General features: G+C 42.8%; 1 protein-coding gene across 2 annotated transcripts; it reads right to left on the reverse strand.

Moving 5' to 3' along the window:
• Positions 1-428: 428 nt before the first annotated feature.
• LOC118285643 (gephyrin) lies at positions 429-26,934 on the reverse strand. 2 transcript variants are annotated; one of them, XM_035609383.2, is made up of 24 exons: positions 26,787-26,934; positions 24,914-24,992; positions 24,750-24,807; positions 20,816-20,908; positions 20,535-20,629; positions 20,352-20,418; positions 19,518-19,811; positions 17,931-18,032; positions 15,413-15,550; positions 13,954-13,996; positions 13,406-13,543; positions 13,107-13,199; positions 12,826-12,881; positions 9,427-9,546; positions 9,277-9,335; positions 9,034-9,187; positions 8,807-8,928; positions 7,914-8,001; positions 7,472-7,545; positions 6,730-6,794; positions 5,444-5,547; positions 4,403-4,499; positions 3,905-4,043; positions 429-3,813 (listed from the first exon to the last, which is right to left on the reverse strand). In XM_035609383.2, exons 1-23 carry the CDS (start codon positions 26,848-26,850, stop codon positions 3,910-3,912), a joined length of 2,337 nt encoding a protein of 778 aa, XP_035465276.1. In that variant the 5' UTR covers positions 26,851-26,934; the 3' UTR covers positions 429-3,813; positions 3,905-3,909. The 2 variants fall into 2 exon arrangements, with proteins under 2 accessions (XP_035465276.1, XP_035465277.1); XM_035609384.2 differs by lacking the exon at positions 17,931-18,032.
• Between the last annotated feature and the right edge of the window lie 5 nt (positions 26,935-26,939).

Raw genomic sequence — 26,939 nt, forward strand, 5'->3', positions numbered from 1 at the left:
ATTAATTTTTTAGTGAATATTTATTTGGGATATATGTTTCTATAATTGATGGCTAAAGTATACAATGGAAAAATATGCTTCACATTCTCTCATTAGTCAATTAAGTCAGTTGACTTTGTCATACAATGTTGCCTTCCTTACAAGTAATCTGTCCTTGCTGTCAATCTGAAATGACTGCATCGCACATTATGCAAACCTCAAAAGGGTGAATTCCACTGCAGCGTCTCAACACGATGTGTCTTTTGTTGAGTTTACACCCTGAGTAAAGGACTGTCCAAGCTATAAATAGACCGTCAAAGTCAGATTGAATCAGTTTGGACCATCTAATCGACCTCAAGCCTTCTGTAAACATGTTACAATCATCATGTACAGTAGCTCTTTGTCTGTCACAATTAATTGAGACAAACGACACAAGACCAAACAAAAGGTACAGAATAATCAGGATTATTTTTATTAATTCATCTTCAGTTTCAATAATATTACAGAAAAAAACATCCTCTTCATCATATTTATACAGTAGTAGTAGTAGAATGCTGTGTCATTGCTTCATTACAAGTGCTGGTCATAGTTAATAGTATGTGCAGTGTGACACTGAGTTCAGTCCAGTGTTACGAATCACTCAGTACAAAGGCAGTTTAACAATAACCTGCTTCTTCTTACTCAAATTAATCTATCTGGGTTTGACTGGTCCTCCTTGGGCAGGTGCCAGGACACGCTCTGATGCTGTGTTCACGTCATCGTGGTCGTACCGTAAATATGAGCTGCCGAATGTGGAATAGCGTAAAAGGTGGCGTTTCAATTCAGTGCTTATTTTAAAAATTTAATTTGGATGTGGGCCTTCCAGTGAATAAATGCCTGTTTCAAAACAAATGTCCTCCTGTTTTCACAATTTGTATTCGGTGACGTGAACGCAGCATGAGCCACTGATAGATGTATGGTGCATTTGAGGTAACTGGGAAGTTTCTGACATCTGGGCCAGAGGAGTAAATGAGAAGACAGCGTTGGTACCAGAGGCTGGACTCTGAAAACTTGTCTTGCGCACCAATAATCGCATCAAGAACTGGCATGAATGGAGCATTTCGACAGAGCAGAAGCCACGCCTAGATACTGCACCCCGGTCTCACACCTGGAACCGATCCTGCCCAAAGAGAAAGACACGCCCCTACCCCACCCCCTTGATGGGCGTGCAAATGTGAAGAAAGTGGGGAGGATGAGAGGGATATGAGGAGAGGGAGGAATGGAGGGAGAGGCGGAGAAAGACTGTGTCAGCCTATGAGGAGAGGGGTCAAAGGTCAGGGAAACCGACTGATGCAGCATTCTGGTCATAGAGGAAAGACAGTAGATACGAGCTTCGACCAATAATATTCACCTCATGTTTCTTTGGGGTAACTGTAACAAGACAATCAGCAGGAAGATCTGACATCAAGAAAAAACACAACTACGTCAGGTTGGAGCTGTAAAGTACCGCTCAATTCAAATACGTGTCACAGCTCTGGACCTTTATTCCAATATGACCTGAATGCAGCATTAGACCTTTGACCATGTGGGTTTGTTTGGCACTGATCACGCTGATAGGAAGAATTAGAGGAACCGGATGGGGTGAGGTATGGTGCACTGGTGACTGCATATGATGCATTTGAATGTTCCTTGTTCATTGGTAAACAATTGGAGGTTGGTGTTTGATCAGCAGGATACCGCGGGTCTACTGTTCTGTTTGAATAAAATAAGATCTCGTCATGGGCTAAGCATCACACAAGGTTTTCTAGATGTCTCCGTGTTGCTCGGACTACTTACAGTACATTGAGAGAGAGAGAGAGAGAGAGAGAGAGAGAGAGAGAGAGAGAGAAGCAGTCAAATGATGTCGTTTGATTTACAGCCTTGAACTGCACCGATAATTTTGACTTCAACAAGCACCTTAACACTGTCATGGTAGAAATACACTAGTTGTACAGTTTATGAGCACCTGAATGCGACACCCTGCTTATCGAGCGATGTCACGTCAGAGTTTCTCTGAGTTAGGAATATATCACGTCACCGCTCGTTCGACTTCTTCAATCCACGTTCGTGTGGTTTACAGGATAAAGCGGGGAAAAGGGTGGAGGCTCCCTATTGGCCGAGAAACAAAGCCTGCCTTTGAAACTCGCTCTCAACTAAGTATTGTACTCTTTGGCCACCGAGAGAATGGTAATACTCTACATTTTCCTTGGCGTTACCAAATCCCATGAAAAGGCCAAAACCGACAAAGAACGTGTTCACGTCTGTGGCATCTAAAGTCCCACACGTCGTATTTGCAAGCGCCAGGAGCCACGCGTTGCACTAGGTGACACATTTCTTCACTGTAATGAAGACGAAGACAAACACGCGCACACACACATTTGCTTCGGCTCCATTCCGCACACGCCTTCTCGTTGCCAGAAATACTCAATTATAGCACCAAACATAAAGGTGCAGGTTAACTCATACTGGAGTAACGTTTGCTAAACCCCGGCTACATTCCAATTGTATGGAGTCTAGTCGGCTTGTTGTAGTTTTATATTTAACAGACACATGGGGGGTCCATCTCCTCATCTCTCAGGAAGAAAGGGAATTTAACTTTTCCCTTCAGTAGGAAACAACTCGGAGTCAGAACATAGAGAGCGACAGTCACTGACACAATGTGGATTTTAGACTTTTCGTGGGATTTCGCGACCACATGAAAAATAGAGAAAAAAAAAGTCCGCCTCATCTTTTAATAGTTTTAAAAAGGAATTCCAAAAAAGCATATTTACCAAATACTTAGTATTTCAATTTTGTAATGTAGTATTGTGGTGTAAACACGTGTAAATCAAACAGCACTTTGGAGTGAGGGTTAGGGTTAGGGTTGTGTTGTGTACCTTATTGTCATGATTTTTTTCAGATTTGATGTTGGAGCAGAGAATTCCAGTGTCCTGCCTCACCCTGCCGCCTTAAAGCTCAGCCAATCACCCACTGACAAGAGTCTCATGGCTTTTCACTGAGACTCATGATGAGACATGATGTGTCTCAGTATGGTCTCAAAGTGTTGTATCTGGACAAAAAAACAAATTATAAAAAAACAAATACAAAGCATCCTTGCATTTTTTTTTCTCCCTCTTTTGGCAAAAAAGTTGTATTTTTTTCTGTACTGGCACAAACTATACCAGCAGCTTCATTAACAGATGTCCTCATAAGCCTTTTCGTTCACACGTCTGTCAATGTTGATGTCAGGGTCAGTGTGTTCTAGGAGCAGATGTAGTAATAACTGCGGGGAAGGGTTATCAGAGTTTCTATATCTGGATAGAGGGCGCCAGAGCAGAGACGGAAGTAGAAAAAAGAAGAAGAAGAAGAAGAGAAAGGAGGGGAGAGAAAGGGCAAAGGGCTCAGGAGAAATGGAGTAAGGAAGGGGAAGTCTACATCTCTATATCTACCAGGGAAAAGCACAAGGCAAATGAACAGGAAAGAAGAGGGAATGATTACTACTAAGATGATAATATTCAATCAATAATAATAAATAGAATATTAATTAAGAATATTAATAATCATTATCATCAGGATAGTAATAATAATATTACAGAATAAATCTCATATTTTATATATTTGTTTTCACTTTTTTTTTTTCTCCATTGAAATACAGTGATCTCCTCAGAGCAGACCAATGAGGACTCAGCCTGCGCTGGCTCCAATTGGCTGTTGCATATGACATCACAGCTAATGGCAACCAGGTAGACATGCATCACTTCCTGCCCCCGTCCATTTCCTGTCCAGACAGGAAGTCCTGGCACTGCCCTGGTAATCTGTAGCGAGTGACATCGAAGTCTGGGGATGAGAGCAGTTTGTAGGAGTGTCAGTGGGGTGTGGTGGAAACACTCGGTCAGGTGAATACAAGTGTAGAAAATGTGTGATGTACCTGCATCATAGCCGTCCGATCACCATGACGTCCACGACCTCTCCTTTATGCAGCTCCACATACTGCTCCGTTTTAGGAGGCAACATCAGCAGGCCGTTGGCGCTACGCATGGACATGAGTCTGCTGGACACCTGGTTGCCTGGAGGGAGGGCCGGAGATCATGCTCGTGAGTCACGTGTGGGTCTGTGTGTGTGGTCTGGGTATTACTCATGCTGTGGGGACCAAAATCTGTTTACACGGTCACACTTTGGGGACTTGTCGACCTTATGAGGTCAAAAAGCAAGTCTGCAAAAAACACAATGGAAAAATGACACACAAAACACGACCTTTACCAGGAGAAACCTCTGATTACGCCATAGTCCTGTGCTCTGGTAGGCTGATATTAAGCCTGCTAGAAATTTAGTCAGAGGATTCGACGTGTCGGCAATCCTCTTGAATCACGTCTTTGAAGAGTTCATGGAGACTTGAGAGTACACGTACGTGTGTGTGTGTGTATACCTGTGCTCTGTGCCCAGGGCAGTGGCTCCTGGTGATGCCAGGTGAGAATACAGCGGTGGTACTCTGGTCTGGGATCCAGTTTAACATCACAGGAAAGCTGAAACACACACACACACACACACACACACACACACACACACACACACACACACACACACACACACACACACACACACACACACACACACACACACACACACACACACACACACACACACACACACACACACACACACACACACACACACACACACACAAAAAAAAAGGGTACTGAGTTAATGTCATGTTAAACACATGTTAAGGAATAGCTAACAGGAAATGTAATTTCTCCCTGAGAATGTGACGAGAAGATGATACCGTTCTCATGTCTGTACACTATATATGAAATATTTTAAACAAGCATATACTTTACATCGACAGTAGTATCAACCTTCTCATCTAACTCTCACCAAGAAAGGAAATCCGCACATTTCCCAAACTATCTACATGCTGCTTTAACAGTTACTACATATTCCAAGTCAGTCGGCTTAGACACAGAATCTATTAATATTAATATATCAATAAAAAAATCCCAATCCTTTCAGCCACAAATATGCTGATGTTTGCCAAATGGTAACACTTCATAAACAGACGTCTGCATTGGTTCACACATCTGTGGGCAAACATGTTCCAGGCACCACCAGCCTTCATGTTACTGTTAAAAGGGTTTGAACAGCTGTTGGGTTCTGTGATAAAATTCTTTCATACTGTGGATTTAAGTAATGTATGTTGTTGTTGTGATGCTATGATCTGCCATAGAGAAGTCCCACGTCCTCTTGTGCCTCCCACCAGCAAAGTCAAAGGTTCAATGGAAAAAGTCACCAGGTGGACACTACAGGGTGTCTCCACACTGTAATATCTTATCAATTCAAGATTATGGTTTCGTAATTGTATGCGTGTGTACCTATCTTTGGCGAAGACCAATTTTGGTACAAAACCATCATTGTGAGGACATTTTGACTGGTCCTCACAACCGCGTGTGTGTGCCTGTGTGCGTCTTACCCGAGCTTTAATAATAGTAGGTCGAGGATCCAGAATGCCTTGCATCTTCCTCAGAGCAGGAATCACAAACAGGTTACATGTCACCACTGCAGACACTGGGTTACCTTGACAACAACACAACACATGGTTACTGAGGAGCAAAACCGGGAAACTATCACAAATTGAGCAAAACTCCACTGCCTCTTCAGAGATTAAACACGCCGAGTTAGTGGATGTGGTCAGATAGAGACTGGACGGTGAGAGGAGAGGTAACTGAGACTGTCCCTGTGTATTTCAGAGGCAGTTTGAGCCGGTATCACTGGGGAAACATTCTTAAGGTTAAAGATATTTCACAAATGGTGACAGTATAGTGTCACTCTGTAGCCCTGCTACACACATCAAAACAGCTGATCCTCTTGTTGTCTATATAAAAGCCCACTCTGGTTGCATCTTGACATGTTAGGCTGCGCTGCTGTGACTTCCTGATGTCCATTAACGCTGCAGTAGATCTGAGGTTCCAAGTTAGGCACTGACTTCTTCTGTCTGTAAAGAGCAGTTCAGTTTGTGTCCAGGGATGTGAAAGATGACTAGACTGGTGTTTGTCCCCTTAAGGTCAAAATAAGTTAACAAAGACCTTCATTAAATTCTTTGTGAATCACATGCTATTAAACATAAACAGAATTTAACCGTGTGCCAGATAATGATCAAGAGACAAAGGGTCCGTGATGGAAAATGGCAACAACACAGGCCGGGCCTGAGGCTGCGTGAGTCAAATAAACTCTTGTTGGATGCGAGAGCTACTGACAGCAAAACTTGGTTTGAATCACTTTAAGCCCAACATTTCTGCAATAGACCAATCTAATTTACACACAGAGGACGAGGAGCAGCAAGTTATAATACGTCACTGTGGAAGTTTGGGCGCAGTTAAGCTCCATCGTGTTTTTCTGTCAGAACCAACCCCGAACAGCAGAAGTCGCTCTGGCCGATGAAATTTAAGATGCAACCCTCACAGACGTGTTGAGCTGACGTTGGTTTTATTAGGTTACACTAAAGAAATGTGGCCCAAACAAAGGCAAACAGTCCTGTACACCCTTAAACTTGAATGTCCCCTCATCTGTTTTTAAAATAAAGTTTCAGTAAGGCGTCATGTAACTTCTGGATTTACATATTTGGATTATGGCTGAACCAACACATGCAGGAAATTTTAAAAACACATCTAGGTAAACATAATCTGCATCTTGTCCTTTGCTGATCAAAGCAGATCCAATGCGACTGGACAATAAAGAGATACACACTTGCTGACATACCTGGCAGAGCAAAGATGAGTTTCCGTGCTCCATCAATGTCAACTGTGGCAAAGGTAGTAGGAAGACTGAAGGACAGAAACACAGGGGACCGTTTTACCTTTAGTAGCTCTGATCGTGTAATAGTACCGTCATCATCATAGTACTACTTACATTAGTAGTGACACTGTAATAGTATAATTATCATTTGTTTTTACTGAAGTAGCAAGAACAGTACTAAACACAATAAAATGATACTTTCATATTAAAAAAACGTAGCTATAGAAATAATAGTTCCATCGAGAGCAATAAGGATTAATAATAAAGATTTAGAATTTTATTATTATCATTAAAAGTGTAAAAAACTGTTGTAGTATGAATAGTAATACTAGTGGGCACACAACAAACTGACATTAGTTGTAACTGTAGTAGCAGCATTGACATTACTTGTGGACGTACTGTAATAGTAGTAGAACTACTGACAGCAGGAGAAATGCAGTAGCTGAAGTACAAGACATGGCAGTAGTCGTACTACAAGTGTCGTAGTTGGAGCAGTAGAAGTGGGAGTAATAATAACATCAGTAGTCATAGAAGTAGAATGAATAAAGGAAGGATATAAAGTGAAATCAGCAGAAAAAAAGCTACATTATGAATCATATGAACAGGGGGAGATTAATGCTCTCACCAAGGGTCCATAATAGAAAATAAGCTTGAATATCTAATCATATATTCCCCCTGCCAGACTCTATCCCCTGCCCCGTCTTACCCTGGCTTCATAAAGACTCGTCCAAAGTGGATCTGAGCATGAAGGTCGATATTCAGCACCTGCTTTAGGTAGTCCTGCCCGACACACAGACACAAAACGACACGCTCAAACCGGTTTCACAACGGAGATGAAAATGAATGTTGATCTAAATAAGATTGTGTCTCAAATCTTAGTGGTTGCAAACGTTCATGCAATTCTACACTATATGACATCATCTTCTGACTTCATACTGATGTTGTGATGACGTCATACGATCATATGAGTTTTCCATTCATCTAAGGATGCAGAGATACTTCGAAAAATTTTACTTGGATTAGGTACATATAAATGTGAATGGTGACAATCTGGCTGCTTCCTTGTTGAATATCAGAATATCTAGTCAACATGTTGGTGAATTCTTCATTTAGTTAGAAGCGGTGGGTTGTGATAAAGTTGGAGGTACCTTCTCTCCCATGGACACTCCTCCTGAGGTGATGATGACGTCGGCGCGACTGATTCCCTCATGGAGAGCTGAAAGCAGGTCGTCGGGGCTGCAAACAAACAAGTGTGACACGTCAAACCCATTGACCCACTTATCCTACTCAGCTCTGTGATGTTTTTTGGAGCGGTGGAGGAGTTGCCGTCACAGTCCTGTCAGCAGGGTCGTGTTGGGTTGAGCTCGACAACGACACTACAACTACGACTGCTGGTGGAAAACTTGTGGTGCGAACTGGAGACAAGAAATCTGAAAGATGTGGGGAGTTACCAGGATACGGCATTTTAGGGGGAGGTCCAAGCTAGGGACTAAACGTCAGGACCTCTCAGTTTTGACCCATTTTTGATATATTTTAAAACCAAGTATCTCCTTATTCATCCAGCTTCATAGATGTGCAATATTAAATTACAACTTAGGCCTTTTAAATGAATTGTATGTGAACAGGTTAGAAATGAGGGCGAATTCAACAACTACAATCACAACCTTTGACCTTTGTCATCACTTTAACATTTTTAACCTAGTAGACATTTGGGTTAGATTTTGTTAAAAAATGGTGTATGAAATCTTATGATCGGCGTAACAGTGACCTTGACCTATGAGCACCAAATCTGATCAGGTCATCCTTGAGGACATTCCTGGGATATGATTTTCACGAGAGCGGAACGAACGGACGGACAACCCGTCACCGGCATGGAGGCATAAAAATCTCTAGGATCCAAAGATTAAGAATGAATGTTGGGCAAAACGTTATTGCCCAGAACTGTAAATGGTTGAATAACTGTAAGAGCTACGTGTCCTGAAACCATGTGCTTTGTCAAAATAAAAGCTCGGACAGGGAAGAGGCGGAGCAAAGCTCATACTTGTCTCCAACGATGCCCAGGTTGATGGTCGGGTATCCATGCTCCTGGATGGTGGCCAGAAGAGTGGAGCGGTTAGAGTCTCGGATCTTCCCTGGGTGGAGGTCGTCCTCTGGATTCAACAGCTACACACACACACACACACACATTACAGATGTATTCAACTGGCATCTCGATTCAGTTGGAGTACAAATACTAAAATAAACCTCTGCGTGTGTTTTCATCCGTACCTCATTTCCAGTGGACATGACAGCCACCACAGGAAACTTGTGCACGCTGACCTCGGTCACTCCCACTGTTGCCAGCAGGCCGATCTCTGACGGGCCCATGTGTGTTCCTTTGGACAACACACACTCCCCTCGCCTAATGTCGTGACCTATTGGCCTGTGCGTACACACACATACAATCATGTTATACTCATAGATAACGGGTGGCTTTCAAATGCAGCTTTGAAAGTCCTTTTTTTTTTTTACCTGATGTCCTGCCCTGGCCGGGCCTGGACCATAATCCTCACCTCCAACTCCTCGGTGCCCTGTAAGAGACAAAATGTGAATATCTCCACAAACACAACAAATCCTAACAGCAGCCGGTGTACAAGATAACATCCTGAGTGGTGTATTTACATCTTCAGACTCCCTCAGCAGCTCCGTATCTTCAACTTGGACCACAGCATCAGCTCCACATGGAATCGGAGCCCCGGTAGTCACCCTCATCACCTGACCGGGCATCACCGTGTGGGTGGGCTGCAGATACACACAAAGAAAGACGGTTTATCGAGTGCTCACTGGGATGTAATGCATTTCATTTAGGGTACGTTTACGGCAGAAGTCACAATGGGGCCTAGGCCACAGTAAATCATGGGCACTGATGAGAAGTGTGATAATGAGGAGCAGTCGTCACATTAATAGCTATGGTGGTTAAGTAGAACTAGTGGTAGATATCGTCATAGATCGCAGGAGGTCTTTGTGGTTGTAGTAGATTTAGGCCTGTCACAATAACGATATAGTCCCAGACATCATTGCGTTAACCTTATATTCATTTGAAGACAATTTCTTTGCTACTGAATCATGTGAGCTTGCAGTATAGGCCTGTCACGATTAGTGTCGCTGCTGAGAGAGATATCTTCTGGGGTCCAGCAGGTTGTTGTGGAGAAAAAAAACAATAAACATACTATATCCAAAATATCCAAAAACATTTTTTAGACTGGGAATAGTTTTTTAGAATAAATTGGATGTTAATGAGTGTGTTTGAGAGAGTCACGTTTGGGGTGTTCTGGCTGCGCAACAGCTGCCTAGCGGCTCAGGGGAAGAATTTCTTTAAAAAAAAATTATATATAGATATACATCACAGGATGTATCATTTTCCTTACATTCAATTGGCTCTTAAATTGAGAATACACTCATGAAGCAAGCAAAGCACAATTTAATCCTAAAGCTACGATGCACAGAAACATCTGACACCTCCGCTTCTACATCTTATCAGACCGGAACTGAATTACGCACCCAAGGTGCGGTGACGTTGCAGTGTCATTTAAAACAAAGCATTGTTGTCTAAAGTGTGTACGACAGCTGTTCTTTTCTGTCTCTGTCTCTCGCTCGCTCACAGGGGGTAGGGGGGGCCACCAGCACCAGCCTGATTGTTCTGGTGGGTCGCGAGCACAATTGGCTGGAACACGCATGCAAACACATTGGCTATTATCAAGGTCAATAAATATGATCAAGTTCATGAAACGTACAATAAGTCGATAAGTTTATCATCAGAACAGGCCTAAGTAGAGTTATTATAGGCTGGTATTTTCTTCACTTTGAAGTTCACCGTTGTGTAGTACCCATGATTCACCAGAGGAAGAAAATGTGCAAACATGTTGGAGGTTGGAGGTACTGAATTTTCGCACTATGGCAATATCAATAATCACTGACGGAATCTGTATCTTTCTCCTCTGTATCTAGCTTCTAAAATATAAGAATCATCTAGAAGTCATGATAGAATCAGAGGTGACACACATGAGCAACAAAATGCTGGCGACAAAGGGAGATCAGTGCAATCTAGAGCTACAAAAGTTAATCGATTAGAAATCGACTATTAAATTAATCGCCAACTTTTTTGATCATCGATTATCGGTTCAAGTAGTTTCTATGAAAAAAACACAAGCTGCATTTTCACCATTTTATGACATTTTATGGACCAAACGTATAATGGATAACATAATCATCACATTAATTGATTATGAAAATATTCGTAAATTGCAGCCCTAGTGCAATCCAACTGAAATAAAGGTCGAGTCACTAACGAAACCTGAGGTGGCCTCGTTTGCTGTCAGAGGAGTGCAACGACACAGTGCTGAAGCAGAGGAATGTATCTCAGGGCAAAATGAATCAACTCCAGACTTGTGCAAAGATGAACGTGATTACAGCAGGACCGTCAGGAAATGAGTCGGTTAATGAATGTGGGCGATTCTTATGGCAGCTGTTATCCACAGCTGTATAGTTATAATTACACTGTAGAATAGCTTCCTCCTCCCATTCAGCCCCCTGAAGGCAGTAGGACAGATATATGGGATAGATGTGCGGCCTTCATTTGAGAAGTGTTGTGCTCAGCTGACCATTCTGTGTTCCCTGATTGAATCGTGCGCAAATGACACCAGGCTGCTACAAAGAAACCACAGGCGCACCAGAGTACAAACCCCACCGGTCAGATATGACTCACGTGTGGCGACGGTTTCTGCAGCAGACGTCTGATTAACAGGATTCATTCATCGCGTGCGTCTCAGTCTTCAATGGCAGCAACAGTGTGTCGTTTTTGATTCTTGCAATGAATTACTCAAGCAATACCTCACAACAGCTCTGCTCCCCTTAGCGTCCGGCCTAACAACACCCCCTTAACTGTGACATAATGAGCGCATATCACGGCCTGAAGTCAGCAGTAGCTTTTATAACATAGTTACAGGAATTGTGAAATGAAGGTAATAGACACACTACGACTTGAATTTTTTATAACAAATACATAGAAGTCGTCCCTCCTGGCTGCCTGCGCTGTAGCGTTCCTCAGAAAGAAGGCTATGAGACGGGAGCTCACACGACAACATTACAACCATTCAACCTCACCGTGTGCTTTTAGCTCTCGTAAGTTTCCTCAACTTCACTCAATCGCCTCGCTCACTCCCGGGACAACGACATAAGTCCAGCAAGTCTTCCTGTCTCTATCCTCTCATCAGATTTATCAATTAATGGTTTGGTCTATTAAATGTCAGAAAATAGGGATATTAGACTTCTAAATAATATTTTTCTATAGACACCATGTCTTCAAATTGTTTGTTTCGTCTGGGCAAGTCTAAACTTTGGATAACATATCTCTCAGCAAGCAACCCTGATCGTGTAGGATGCAAAGACCAAGCTCACATGATTCGGTATCAAAAAATGGTCTTCAAAATGACGAGAATATTGTTTATCGCAATAATATCTGGGACAATATATTGTGCAACTAAAAGACCTTATCGTGACAGGCCTAACATGTAGTACACACGATGCATGTTTTAATACTAAAATCTCTGTGTTTGTGTCTGTGTGGTAACATAAATATGGTGCAATGACATAAACAGACTTTAAATCCCTCTGCAGACATGAGCTCTGTCTGGGAAAGTCAGTGTTGCACGTTCACGCTTCGTCCTCTTCACTTGTCCAGCTCCAGTGGGATCACCTGAGCTGATTCCGAACAAGGACACCATTCATGTGACTGGTTTGATCTGTATTCACGCCTCACTCAGCTCTACTCTACTCTAAAGAGCTAAAAATGGTCTGTGCGTACAAGACCCAACACTTTGCACCATTAAAATAGGGCCCATAATATTTCTAATAGTGCTGTTTGAATCCTTACTAGTAGTGCTGCTACTAGTGAAGGTTGAATGTGTATTCAGCAGTGTCACTCACGGGAGTTGTAGTGGTCAGATTAGCAAGTGGTAATGACGAGGAGAGTAGCTGTGCTGCTAAATGCATGGTGCTAGATGTTAGTGTGTTAGAGCTGACCTGTTGTCCAGCCTGGGATTCTCCCATGATGAAGCGATCTCCTGGGCCGTCAGCAGCTACAGGTCAATGAAAATGATGTTAATCAAGTTAATCATGCCAATTGAACCACGACAATTGAAGTTGCAGCCAAGTCGACGGTTTCATTTCCTCAATGCCAGCAGGTAAGCAAACACAAGTGGATAGATGAACGCATGTGTTTTAACCGTATTTCCTCATATTTTTGTCTCTGACGCAATGTTTACCGGGTGTAAAATATATGACATCGTATTAAAGGGTCTCACCTCGCACCGCATAGCCATCTTTGACGGAGGCGGGGAACGGAGGAAGGTTGTCTTTGGCGTAGATGTCCTGAGCGAGCACTCGACCCAAACCGTCTGCAGAGAGCAGCCACCAACCAGTTCAGTTTTGTACTAACCAGATTGTAATAAACATTTCATTAGATGCACTCACTAGTGACTTGAATGTGTGTATAGTTGACCATTTGAGCACCAAACTGCTGCAGACTGCTCGTGTGTGTTTATTTTCCTCTGGGTCCTTGAATAAGCACCAGACAGAAGACCGGCGACATCGGAGGACTCACCTCTGTAGTTAATGACTTCAATTCCCAGAATAGGTGTCATCTCCAGAACAGTGATGAAGGCTTTGTCCATTGACGTCAATGGGAACGGGGACATGCGATGACGACGTGCCACTTTGCTGATGTCCACTGCACTGTGGCCTACACACACACACACACACACACACACACACACACACAGATTGAAGAGAATGGGTGTGAGCAAATAATGATTTTGTTACTATAGATGGCTTCACAGTTGGTTTTGTGCTTTGGTCGTTTCAAGACATAACTCAGTGTGTTAGCTCACACTCTGCTACATTGTTGCTCATGCATTTCTCTGTTTTGCTGGCAGTTGCAAAGAGGTGTCTCAAGTAATTGACTTTTAGAGGACAGCCCTTTGAGACACACACACACACACACACACACACACACACACACACACACACACACACACACACACACACACACACACACACACACACACACACACACACACACACACACACACACACACACACACACACACACACACACACACACACACACACACACACACACACACAACTTACTGGCTCTCAGAATGTTCTCATTACTGCCACATCGTGACTGAACCTGCAGAGAGACAAACAGATATTCTACATTTGGTCATAGTTTGGTGCAAAAGTATTTGCTCATTTCTCCTTCATGGCAGGACAGTCTGGCAAAGATCTTCATGTTGATAGGCTTCTCATACACAGCACATGAAACATGAATAACCTGAATTCCAGCTCTTTGTCCCTGACTGCACGGTACAACACAGGATTAATAGAAACAGGAATGAGTGCAGGTCTATCAGCTCCATTCTGTCCTTTAATCACAACAGATATCAGTCAGTGTGTTTTATCCATCTCTGCCATGAAGGAGGTTCCTAACGCACTTTGTAAAGCCTATGGTGAAATTTTACTTTTCCAATTTCTCTTATTTGTTCACGCAAAAGTTCATCAATTCTCATGCTGCTGCATTTTATAATTTCATTCATGTCACCTTGTCTTTATTCAAGTATGAAAGATGTTAACCTCAACAAATACCAAAATACTGTCTTAAAATAAAGTCAGTATTCTAATAATGTCAAACACATAAGGCCAGTTGACACTAGTGGAGAAGTCTATGTACAGTGTAGTAATTTCAGTATTAAGTACATTCCCAGAGCATGAACGGAATCAGAATCATTTCATATTGCGTGGAGGTGAGTATGACATGACTGTTGATCTGGAAATGTACTTTATTAAGACAACACCGACAAAGTATTGAACCTGTATTTACAACAAACAGCATGAGTAGCAGAGTAAAACAGGAGCAGGTCAGAAAAAAGGAGGGAGGCTTCTCTATAAAAAGTCTGATAACATAAACAAGTAGAAATACAACCCGTCTATTATATACTTCAAATAAAGACCTGCGTTTTTTCTGCAACTGAGTTAGATTAATTAAAAAAAAAGACAATTCCAGTGTAATTTGAGTTTGTGCAGTTTTTCCTATTAAAAACCCCTTTGACGTTCATTAATTGGGACAATTGTATTTTGATGTACAACAACTGAAGATATTTACATTTCAGTTTTGCCAAACCTCACAGTCCCATTCACTCCCATTCAATTGCAAACACCACACAAGTCCCAAGACTTTTGATTTGTTAAATAACGGTAATGCAGCACTGTGAGCAGGAGGCCCACAGGCACGACTGAGATTGAGGAATACACCGTCCAACTGCTACAAAGTGTGACTACTTTATGGTGCTATATGAACTTGAGTGCCAAATTGAGACATGTTTGGGAGTCACATTTAATGCACAACATTGGGAGCAAATGAACAAATGTTTGGGAAATAAATTTAGCAACAGAAGAGGAAACAGAGACAGAAAGAAATGAAATAAGCAGAAACTCTAATCATGCAGGAACTGTCTTTTCGTTCTAATTTGTTTTTGGTTTTATTTGTAAGAGTTCAGATTTGTCAGTGCCCATTTCTGTGTGTGCATGTGTGAAAGTTAGTGTGTACCTTGGGTGTCGGGCACGAGGCGGTGGAAAGGCGGGAGGTCGCCTGTGTCGCCCGTGGTGACTCGGAAGGGGTGGAGCTTAAAGAGGCCGAATCTCGAGGAAGCACCTGAACGCCTCGAGAAGTGATCGAGTCCGGGATCTACGCACACGCAAGCACACACACACACACACACACACACACACACACACACACACACACACACACACACACACACACACACACACACACACACACACACACACACACACACACACACACACACACACACACACACACACACACACACACACACACACACACACACACACACACACTTAATGCCGCTAAAAGAAATTTCTTCAGTTGTTTTACTGTCAGCTGCAGCCGTCTTACCATGACACTTGGAATTTTGGAATACAACTTATTTCACCTCTGATTTGGAACCAATAAGCTCTATGAGCTTACACGTTACATATTACATACATGTCCACAAGTTACGGCGACAAGGACACCAGCACCTTCCGTGTTTCTCGAAAAAGATCAACGGTGCTGATGCTTCAGGTAAGAGTGACGGCACAGATTAAATAACAAATAAAAAGTATACTTGCCTTTAACACTATATTTGTGGTGGGTGGCTGGGCTCTATGACCACAGTGTATTCTGACTAATAAGTGGTGACATAATATATGCGCAATTTGTATAATGCTGGCCCTTACAATACCAACCTAATGTGATCCATTCCAACTCCAGTACAAGGCAGTGGGTTTTTAACCGTTTCAGTTCAAGTTATTAGTAATTGAATAATACCGTTTATTAAAGTAGTTGTGGCAGCACAGTTAGAATGACTTCATGTGATTTAGGATTTAAAAACCACATCAACGTTTGGCATATTCACAATGTGTGTTTGTCTGAGATTTTCTTCATGGGTCATGTGAACTGGAATTAAAGACACACTGCATAAATAAACTGGAACATTTGTGTGGAGTTAGGAACAAGAGAAGCTCTGCGGCTACTAAACAACAAATCAGGACTCCGGGATTCTAAGTGAACAGGGCTTAAGAGTTCACTGTGATCTGCTGCAAGTTTCCAGTCTCTGCAAATTGATTTCTCTAATCGTAGGGCAAACAATGGCTCTATGGAAGGTAGAAAATCGTTCTAAAAACATATGGTATGCCTTGGAAAACTGTCAGAATATTGAAGGAATAAAGGCAACACGTGTTGAAAGCAAGCTTTTGCACTGCACCTGCATGGTACCTAAGTGACCTAAACCTACTGTACAATTTCTTAGACAAGTCTTGGTTTACTTATGAACTTGCCTCTTCACACATCAAGCTGACATTGAGAAAAACATTATTCATTTATTTGGGGTCTTGTTTCTGGTGATCTGGTGATTTTAAGACTAATATTCACTCTGCTTGTAGCTCTGCTTTGGTCTCCATCAACTCCTTAGAAAAATATCTGGCTTCTTATCTGCCAGTCTCAGCAGCGAGTCACTAACTCTGACTATGTAGAGCAGTAAACACTGTCAACTGCTTCCTACTGTTGCTGGAACGAGACTAATGAACGAAGCACTTGAAATGTGCGTGGTGAAAACAGAAACAATGATCTGTGGGATGATGAAGCTCCGCTGAGCTCAGGGGAACAACAAAGATTGAAGTTGATTAGGGATGCACCGAATGTTCGGCCACTGAAATTATTCGGCCGAAAACAGCAAAAGAAAATGCACTTTTGGTGTTCGGCCGAATAAGTGAATGACGCGATCAAAAAGCTGCCAGCATGGAATGAGGTGCAGTGTGGAAGCATAGAAAATGTCGGAGAATGACGCAAAAAGAGCTTCTGACCTGCCCGCGACATTCACCGCAAACCAGCGGTGGTTAATGGAGAAACTCGCCTCATTTGATTTTGTTTTACAAATGTATTTATTTTAAGTTATATTGAGCTTTGCTGGTGTAATGTTTGCTGGAATGTAGAAAAAAGGTTCCATTTTAAGTTAACATTTATAAATTGTACTTTTGTAATTGATTTTCTCCTTAATAGGCAGTAAAAGGCAAATTCAGGCTATTTAATTTATGCGATGGTGAAAAAAATGGCAAAATAAATGAAACATTGTAAAAAAAAAATATATATATTAAAAAAACATGTTCGTATTCGGTGTTTCATTATTTTCGTGGGTCATCTGTGGGTTCATCGTTACAAATTCACTTTACAGGCTAATCATTAATTAATACAAAAATAGGTTTAATGCTGCTTTAAAAGTACTAAATATAATGTAAATCGGGGCATGTAGAGATTATTTAACGTCTTGTGAAAACTAAGTTATTATAATTAAACCAAGCTATCTCAATTTCATCAGTAACCCATAATGCTCTCATCAGAAATGATAATATCAGACACTCATATGTTGGAGGCTCTTGAGTAAAGAAAATGGTTCCTCGCATCTGAAAACGTATTCATGTGTGGGCCCAACAGTGTGCTACAGACAGACACGATCAGCTGACCAATGGCACAAGGAGGATGGGTTTGTGTGCGAGTGTCTCACCTGCTGGTCATGAGTACAGGAGCACGTGTAATGAGTGGGTGGGGCGGGTGTGGTACCAGGCAGATAGGGACTCCCCTTAGCCATGACCACAGCATGGCTGGTCTGATGGACACACACATGCAGGGCGCACACACACACACACACACACACACACACACACACACACACACACACACACACACACACACACACACACACACACACACACACACACACACACACACACACACACACACACACACACACACACACACACACACACACACACACACACACAGACACACAGACAGATGCATGTGGGCAAAGACAGACAGGTGAATGAAATGAAATGGTGAGAAGTTACAAAAAGTTCACATTTGAATGAAATACCAGCTTCTCCTTGAGACGCTTGTCGCTGTCATCTAAACTGTGAACACATACGACTCAAACAAGTGATTGTCTAAGTTATCTTCATTAAAACAAGACCCAACTTACACCAGGTTTAAAGGCCTGGTGACATGAAAAATACATGTTCCCAGTTTTAATCCTGCGCCCCTGAGTTACTCTGAGTTACTCTCTGAGACTTCTAATTCTTGCTGTTTTCCAGTCAATCAAAAATCAATGGATTCCAATTATTTCATTGAAACATTTTTTTCATGGGAAGGTGCTTTTATTGATTGCAGATATATAGAAAAAATTAAAGAAGAATTATTTTTTAAATTACTATTTCATACTTTAAACTGGCTGTGAATACATCCAGTGGTTTTATGTGTCTGGACAAAATATAAATCTTGGTTCCTTATAAGACACGTATGTTTCTGAAACTAATTTCTGACATATTCAACGAGTAGCATTAGAAAACAATAAGGAGTGTAACTTCCTTCTCCGCTACTGCTCCACTATATCTTTACATATATAAACAGTGTACTAGTTTTTCTAGTTGCTGCCATATTAATGTTTACTATCTTGTATATATAATCTTAGAGCTTTTTGGTGTAATGGTGAGATCATGGAGCCCTAAACTATTGGGAAAAAGCCCAGAAGAAGAAGCCAACTGTCACAAGACCCAATCAATAATGCTAAAATAATGGAAAAGTTGATCTTTTAAGTTGTGAAGTGAAAAGAAACGACTGAAGTTGAGAAGTGCATGTTGGTGAAATACAGTAAAATTTTTCATTGTTGTGATCCCTTCAACTTGCATCCTTGTGTGAATACAGAGAAGGCAGCGGGCCTCACAACTTGGCGGATAATATAACAGAATAATAAATGTGTATTGAGCTAAGGAGCCAGGATTAATATTTTGTCCAGACGAAAGGCACGTGGGAAAGCTTGCTCACTCTGCTAACCCCTGTGGTCATGTGAGTCATATTTCATCAAGCACAACCTTTCCTCAGTTCATCTAAGACCAGTAACATTTTAATTTTTATTCCTAGTAATCTGTGCTCTCAGTTTGGAGAGACCTGCTTTAGCCTCTTGCGCTAGCGCAGTATTTATAGTGCAGCAGCCCACAGTTGCAATGACCCAATTTTCCCACAGGGATCATTAAAGTTTCATCTATCAAGTTTTCAGCAGCAGCACTGGTCTTTTCGCGTCCCGTCGACCGGTTACCTTGGCAGCGATGTCTGCTGCGGTGATGTGGGAGGAGCCATGCTGGGGATGGTGGTGGTTGTGCACATGGTGGCCTCTACTGTGGTCCTCCTCCTCATCTTCCTCTTCCTCGCACTGGGTGCCACGCTCCATGGTGTGCATGTTGGAGTGAGCGTTGGTGTGCGTGTTGGCCAGCAGAGAGGAAGGGGAGGGCAGCTGCTCCAAGGCGGCGTGTGTGGATTTGATTCTGACAGTGGCCTCTCGCAGCAGGTCGATGGCATGGGGCAGAGCGGGCAAGATGAACTGAAAACACTCCTGCAGCAGAGAACAGCAGAGTTTTATCTGAGACCATTTTGAAAATGCTACCACCAAAAAACTTTTCAACAGTTACAGTTAGCTTTGAACTAGCTAATAAGAATTCACTTTGGGGTTGATGAGACATATTCACTTCCTGACCTGTGCTGGAGCTGGATTGGAAGAGTATTTTAATCAATGTAAACGGTAGATGAGCTGCACTGATTGATTTTATTTTCGAGCAACTTGGGACAAGCAAAACTGAAATCACAACATATTTATATCATTACAAGGCTCCAGACTAACATGGCGATTTGCTAACTATGTCTGTCTGCTTGGACAAAGCACTTGTTTTGTCAAGTAATGGGACTTTTGCACAAGATATAGTCCCTTTGGAAATTTTAAGTCCTAAATTGTAAGTCAGTGTCGGCTTTTCACCAAATGTAATGCCATTTTTTGTTGAGTCAACTGTACTTGGACATATATTATATATATGTGAGGATGTAAACCATTCTAACAAGGTGCAGCGTAAACTCGGTGAGTAAAGTCAAAGAATCGCACCTGAGAGCCCTTCTTGCTCCCTGGCAGGTTGATGATCAAAGTTTTACCACGAATACCACACACCGGCCTTGAAACAACAAGGGGGGAAGCAGATGACACCACAAGAGGACACCACAAACATTCATTTAGTTCAAATGAAGCATAAGTATCACAGCTCTTGAGGTTGACAGCTTGAGTCTTTACCTGGACAGCATGCCTAGCGGTGTTACGTTGAGTGATCCCATCAGCATGGCCAGAGCCATACCTGGGGCCTCTCGCTCGATCACTTCTCTGGTGGCCTACAACACAAGCACAAGGACTCGGTTGGTTCAGACATTCCAGGCATTTAGTTGCCCAAAAGATTTTTGTCTTGATTCAGAATATATTCCTAAAACAAGAATACTTGCTTTGTTTTTGATCAGTACAAACATATTCTTTTTTTTTTTTTACTGAATTTTGGCCATCAGTGTTTGTATGTGTGATACCTCAGGTGTAACATCTCGCGGTGCAAAGCCAGTTCCTCCAGTAGTCAGAATGAGATTCAGCTCCTCTTCATCGCACCACTCCAAAAGAGTTTCCTGTACACACGTAAAAAAAAAACACAAGTAAAAAACTATATCATGCATCCTTCTCATGTCATACTATGGGTTACATCTGGGTTCAGATTCCAGTGATGACAAATACATGTCCTGTTCAAGTGTCCTTAAACCAGTCAATCCCTAGCAGCTCTAAGGTTCTGCTGAGTAAATCGAGAGAAAATGTCCCCGTTATGATCAGAACATGATCATGTTCTCACTGCATTCACAGGCCCTGAACTGAGGAAAGTGTAGGATGATGGAAAGATGGTCAATGGGCCACCTGTTTTTCTCAAAAAATAAACCAGCCGAAAACAGGAACTATGATGAAATGTATAAAATTTTTGCCAACTGACCAGACCAATGACTATATTTTGATATGTCTTTTTCAACAACCTGCATGCATCTGCAGAACCATACACTGTTGTGTATGGTGTTTCCTCAGTGTTTGTTTGTTTTCTGTCTTCTTCTGTTTTTTTGGTCTTTGTCTTAGTTTTTTAAATTTATTATAATTAAATTGTATGCACCTCCTATTAAAATAACTCTATTAATTTTCTATTGATTTATTTATTTTCTGTAAAGAGTTAAGAGTTTTTTCATGTTTGTGATTCATGTTTATTTAATTTATGTTAAAATTGCGAAAACCTTACTAAAATATAAATCCTTAAAAAAACAGAAACACCTTGCAAAGTTGTGTCCGTCAGTAATATTGTCCAACATTGTCAGTTCTTGGAGGATACATTTTCATGAACTAAACTACGGTGGCCCTGAGAGCTCACAGCACTGCAACTTGAGAAAACACATGCAAATACACAAAACGCAAGCAAATTAAGAAAAAGTCTTCATCAATTTGACAATGCATGCGGAGCATTTAGAAAATTGGCTGCAAACACAACAACACAACACATTAAAGGGATAGTTCAGTGATTTTGAAGTGGGGTTTTATCAGTTACTTATGCATAGTTTATATGTTTCCTTATTTAGATGTGATCAGTGCTGTCATTTTACGAAGTTTTGAGGAGTAGTGGAAGTAGCGTAAGTCTAAGTCCCACTGTTGCAGAGGGGACCACCGATAAACGTCTTTTTCACCACATTTTGAAACGTCACCTAAAAGAAAAAATATCTGCCGCGGTTGCTCTGAGATGAACAGCTGATTTGCGGAATGATACACTGATTCTCTGCACCGACACGAGTTGGCGCAGTAATAAAAGGCCGCAGTACCCTTGAAAAAAAATTGCAAATTTAAACGGCTGTCTGGCGGCAAACTGAAGCAGTTAAAAAAATACATCCTTCAGCGTACAATTGAACGGATATTTTTTTTCTTAGGTAATCATTTAAAAATGGGCCGAAAAATACGTTTTTCGGTGGTCCCCTCTGCAACAGTGGGACTGTGACTTTCGCTACTTCCACTTCTCCTCCAAACTCCATTAAATGACAGTGCTGATCACCATCTCCATAAGGTAACATATTAACTATGCATAAGTAACTCATACAACCCCACTTCAACATCACTGAACTATCCCTTTAACCGCTGCATATACTGTAGACCGCAACGAACCGGATGCGTTTCCAGATGACACTTAAAGGTGATGCAACTCACAGCGCTATTAAGGTAAAAAATTTGCGCCAACAACAAGCGTGTCCAGCCGTGTGTGCGTCATTTTGAAGTGTCCTCTGGAAACACTCCATTTTTCTTAATGCTGCGCATGTGTTGTCAAACTGATGAAGATGTTTTCTTAATTTGCTTGAGTTTTGTGTATTTGCATGTGTTTTCTTAAATTGCAGTGCTGTGAGCTCAGCTCAGTTACAATCCAGGGTTAGCACAAGACAGCACACTGCATTTATGAAAAAAAAAATGTAACTAAATTATTAACAGCTGTTGATGTGGATCAGAATGCAGCGCAGGTCACATGTTTCTTCTGAACCCCAAACAAAGTCCAAGAGAGTAGTAAATGACTCTGACCCCAAACTGACAGGCATTCAGACCTGAGCCCAACGCATTAAGTGCAAGCTGAGGCAGTGAGTTTGTAGCTTCATCCCCAGAGGGTGAGTGAAGTATCCTTCTAGGTGTCTGTGTTTATGAGCGTCTGCGTGTGTTTCCACACGACTCCATATCTACAATATTAGACTATAACTCATGAACGGGTGGACGGATCTTTATGAAACTTGATATACAAGTTACTGTGCATACTATCTGTCTGTACGCAAATCTATTTTGGGTCACCAAGGTCAAGGTCACCAGGGCCAAATATACCCCAAAATACATTATATACCCATGATGTCATCTTCTTGCAGAAAAAGGAGGTCAACGTTCAGGAATTTTCATCAAGTTTGACCTATCTATCAAAAGTTGATTTACATGTGACCCATCAACCACTTGACAAATGCTAGAGTCAATTTGGAGGTCATATAACACATTTGACCTTTAAAGGTTAAAGGTCACAGTAAGTAAGTTTCATGAAAATATTTCAAATGACCATAACTTGGGAAATTGCAAACAGAATTTGACAGAATTTTTCTTAGAGGCCCTTGTACAATAGCCCCCCTATGTACTCGATGACGACGTCATGAAAAATAATTCTACAAATGCCATATGCAACATTACGTGAATGAGGATGAAGTCTGCCATCTCTGACTGCCTTGTTTTATATTGACTTGAGCTAGATAGCCAATGATTTGGCCAACATGATCAAATCCCATCCAAACCCAAGGATCATGTCAACATTTTTATGGGTTATGGTTCCTTTGGGCTCAGGCTGGGTATCCACCATCTAATGTGGATGTTATGTTAAAGGGGCAAGAAGCGATTTTAAAGCAATACACAAAAATCATTGAATTTCTACACACCGTCCGTTAGCTGCCACTTCTGTGTGTGTGCCAGGGTTTGCAGCTCAGCCCTGGCTCTGTAAATCGAAAAAACGAAAAAATGGTGCGGACTGCACCACACAACATCGCGAGTGCAGTTTGTAAACATCACTCGTCGACTCCTTAAGAGACGTTCTAGCAGGTGGTGCAATGCCGCGGCTTTGGCCTAGTGGTTAGTGCGTCGGACTCTTGGAGCTCACGGGTTCGCGTCCCGACCAGAGCAGTAAGATCAGAACAACAACAAGGAGAGAAAAAAACTTTCTCCATAATCGCTTCCTGCCCATTTAACGCTACCTCAAGTCGACTAGCTTTCCTGTCATTACCAAAAGGAATCTCATTCTAACAACCTACGCACCTCTTGGTGTTCACTAAAGAAATATCCCATTCGATGTTGTGAATTAAACCCGAGACAAGGAACAGTGTTTTAGGGAAGAGAGTGAATCCAGCTTCTGAGTGGCTTGCAGCACAGTGCGCTGCAGTGATGCTGGGTTAGTGGGAACTACTGTACAAGATAAGATTAGAAACAGGGGTTCCGTTACACATAATTTACTGAGGAGAGTCGGTCTGAACTACAGCAGAGCAGAGTGACAATGACACCTCAACACAGACACCTGTAAACATAACAAATAAAATTGTATGCTTGACAAAAATGTCTTTAGTTTTTGGTGATGATTAAAACAAAAAGCAAATGACAACAAATTTTTACTAAAACTACAGTAAAATCTCGTGCAAATGTAAAGATGGTCGCACGCATACTTCTGGTAAAACAAATGAGCGAGACAAGCAAAGATTCAAGACACTTGCAGGGGAAATTTTGCCGCCGTTGTTGCACCAGAGCTTGTATCTTGCTGGCCGAGTATGACAGGTGTTTGAGAGCCAGTGGGAAAGCGTCCCAAATTCTTCCACAGCAAACCGTTGTGTGTCTCATAGAGTCGGTGAGTGATATGGTCGAGAGTGAGCTCAAATCAAAGACACGCACCTTGATTTCATCGATCTCATCTGGAACTATCTTGTAGGCTGCTATGACTCCTCCCAGCCTGCAAGGGGTGACAGAGATTCAGTAAGAGGAATGCGTGCGTGTGCATGTGTATATATGTCAGCATGTGCATGCAACACCATAGATGTGCTGCAATGTAATCTCACAGCGAGGGATCGTGGACCAGGTCTTTCAGGTTGACTCCGCTCCTGTCCTCGGCCAGGTTCTTGAAACAGCTGTCACTGACTGAGGAGGAGAGGAGTTGAGGTCACAGAGGAGGAGGCCTCTCGACGGCATGAACGTGACACACTTTACATTTCATATCGAAAAATGTGAGGGGAACCGTTGCACGCAATATTGTTGAGAACAGGAATTATTGCAGGAAGTTATAATAGTGATCCTTTACTGCCTACAAAAAGCAGATCTCTTTTTTCTTTTCTTTTTTTAAATGAATCGCTTTGGCAAAAATGTGCTACTGCTTACAGCAAATGTGGTTCTTCCTCAGGGCGTGTACGAATGTTCAACAAAGATGTAACGTGTTGACTACTGCGCTTTAAACCTCCTGGAAGGTAATTTGATTTGCCTTTGGACTAGCCCCGCCCCCTGTCTCCCAGTCTCTATGCCAAGCCAAACGTGAGTCTATGTGACTGTGCATGTCAATGTTATTCCACCTTATCGAAACCCATTTCGGCTCCAAATGCTCAAGCGAACTTTGGTCGAATGTCCGAAAATCCATATTTGACCCTGAACGCGACATCAAATGTCTTCACCGAGGATACATGTGGAGAACGGGACGGCGTCACGTGCCCACCACGCGCGCGCGCACACACACACTCTCTCTCACACACTCACACACACACTCTCTCACACACACACTCTCTCTCTCTCACACACACACACACACACACACTCTCTCTCTCTCACACGCACACACACTCTCTCTCTCTCTCACACACACACACACTCACACACACACACACTCACTCACACACACACTCACTCACTCACACACACACACACACACTCCGTCTGAGGTCGTGTGTGGACGTGACACGATGCTAGCTCGTTGGAAGCGCGGCGGACTCCTCGTCCGTCCAGCTGCTGCCTCGCATCCTTCTTAGGCATTACTCTCACGTCCCCCCCGCCCCCCTCCCCCTCCCCCCTCGGCGAGGAGACAGCGCGGACCCCGGCGACCGTCGCTGGTCCCAGTCCTCCTCTGCACGACTCGCGCAGACGAGCGTCCGCCGCGCCGATCGGAGCAGCGACTCCGCCTGCAGCCGCGCACTTCCTCTCGCCGTTGACGGGCAACCGAACGCACGACTCGTGGTTCACAACATGTACTTTTCGTGCGTGTATTTGGATTAAAACGCGAAAACACTGAGCCCGAAATGAAATGGTTATTTAGGGAGCCATTGAATAGATGTCAATTAAAAACACCCTGAACAGCGGCCGACGTGTCGGCTCTGCAAAGAGCAAATGAATAATGCAGCTGATACAGGCTCGGTTAACGCCACAAGGCTAGAGAATATAACGTCCCCCTCGCGTCGAGCCTGCGGCATTCGGCCCAAGGGGATTGGAAAACGCCGACTCCCCTTTCAAAATAAAAGCGCAGTTTGGATCAAACCCATTGCAGCACACGCTCGCCCTGGGAATATCGCCCCAATTGTGAAAGTCCTCGCCGGTCGTTCCTTTTCCTGCTTGACGCCACATAAAACATCTCGCTGCACTGTCGTGTGAGCTACTTTAGTTACAAACCCCGAACAATGACGGCCAAGTGCTCCCATGTTAGAACGCGTGCGTCTCGCACTCCGACTCCGAATTGCAAATAACGTGGATCCACGAGCAAACGGCCACATCTGCACCGACCTGTCAGCGGGCGCTAGCGCGAGGTTAGCATCCTGGCCAAAACGTTAGCTAGCCTCTGCAGCGGAGACAGCTCGTATCGTGATACCGACGCGCGCGGGCGACCCGCGGCAAAACAGCGCAGAGGTGCAACGTTCGGAGGCATCGTGTCACGTTTGGGGCCGCCGGTCAGCTTACCCGTCAGGATCCCCACTCGGGTCTGATGGTCGTGGTTGGTGAGCACCATCCCGTCCGCCGCCATATTTACAACCTCTGTCTGCACTGTGACGGCACGTACATAGAAACAATGTGGTGCGCGGGGCTCTGCTGCACCTCTGGAGGACGCGTGTG

The sequence above is a fragment of the Scophthalmus maximus genome, chromosome 15, assembly GCF_022379125.1.
Source record: "Scophthalmus maximus strain ysfricsl-2021 chromosome 15, ASM2237912v1, whole genome shotgun sequence".
Classification (NCBI taxonomy): Eukaryota; Metazoa; Chordata; class Actinopteri; order Pleuronectiformes; family Scophthalmidae; genus Scophthalmus; species Scophthalmus maximus.

Coding starts and splice junctions, on each gene's coding strand:
- LOC118285643 (XM_035609383.2), bottom strand. CDS start 26,850: ATGGCGGCGGACGGGATGGTGCTCACCAACCACGACCATCAGACCCGA. Junction 19,812..20,351: donor GGAGCAAGAAGGGCTCTCAG/GTGCGATTCTTT, acceptor TCTCTGCTGCAG/GAGTGTTTTCAGTTCATCTT. Junction 5,548..6,729: donor ACTCATCTTTGCTCTGCCAG/GTATGTCAGCAA, acceptor GTTGTTGTCAAG/GTAACCCAGTGTCTGCAGTG.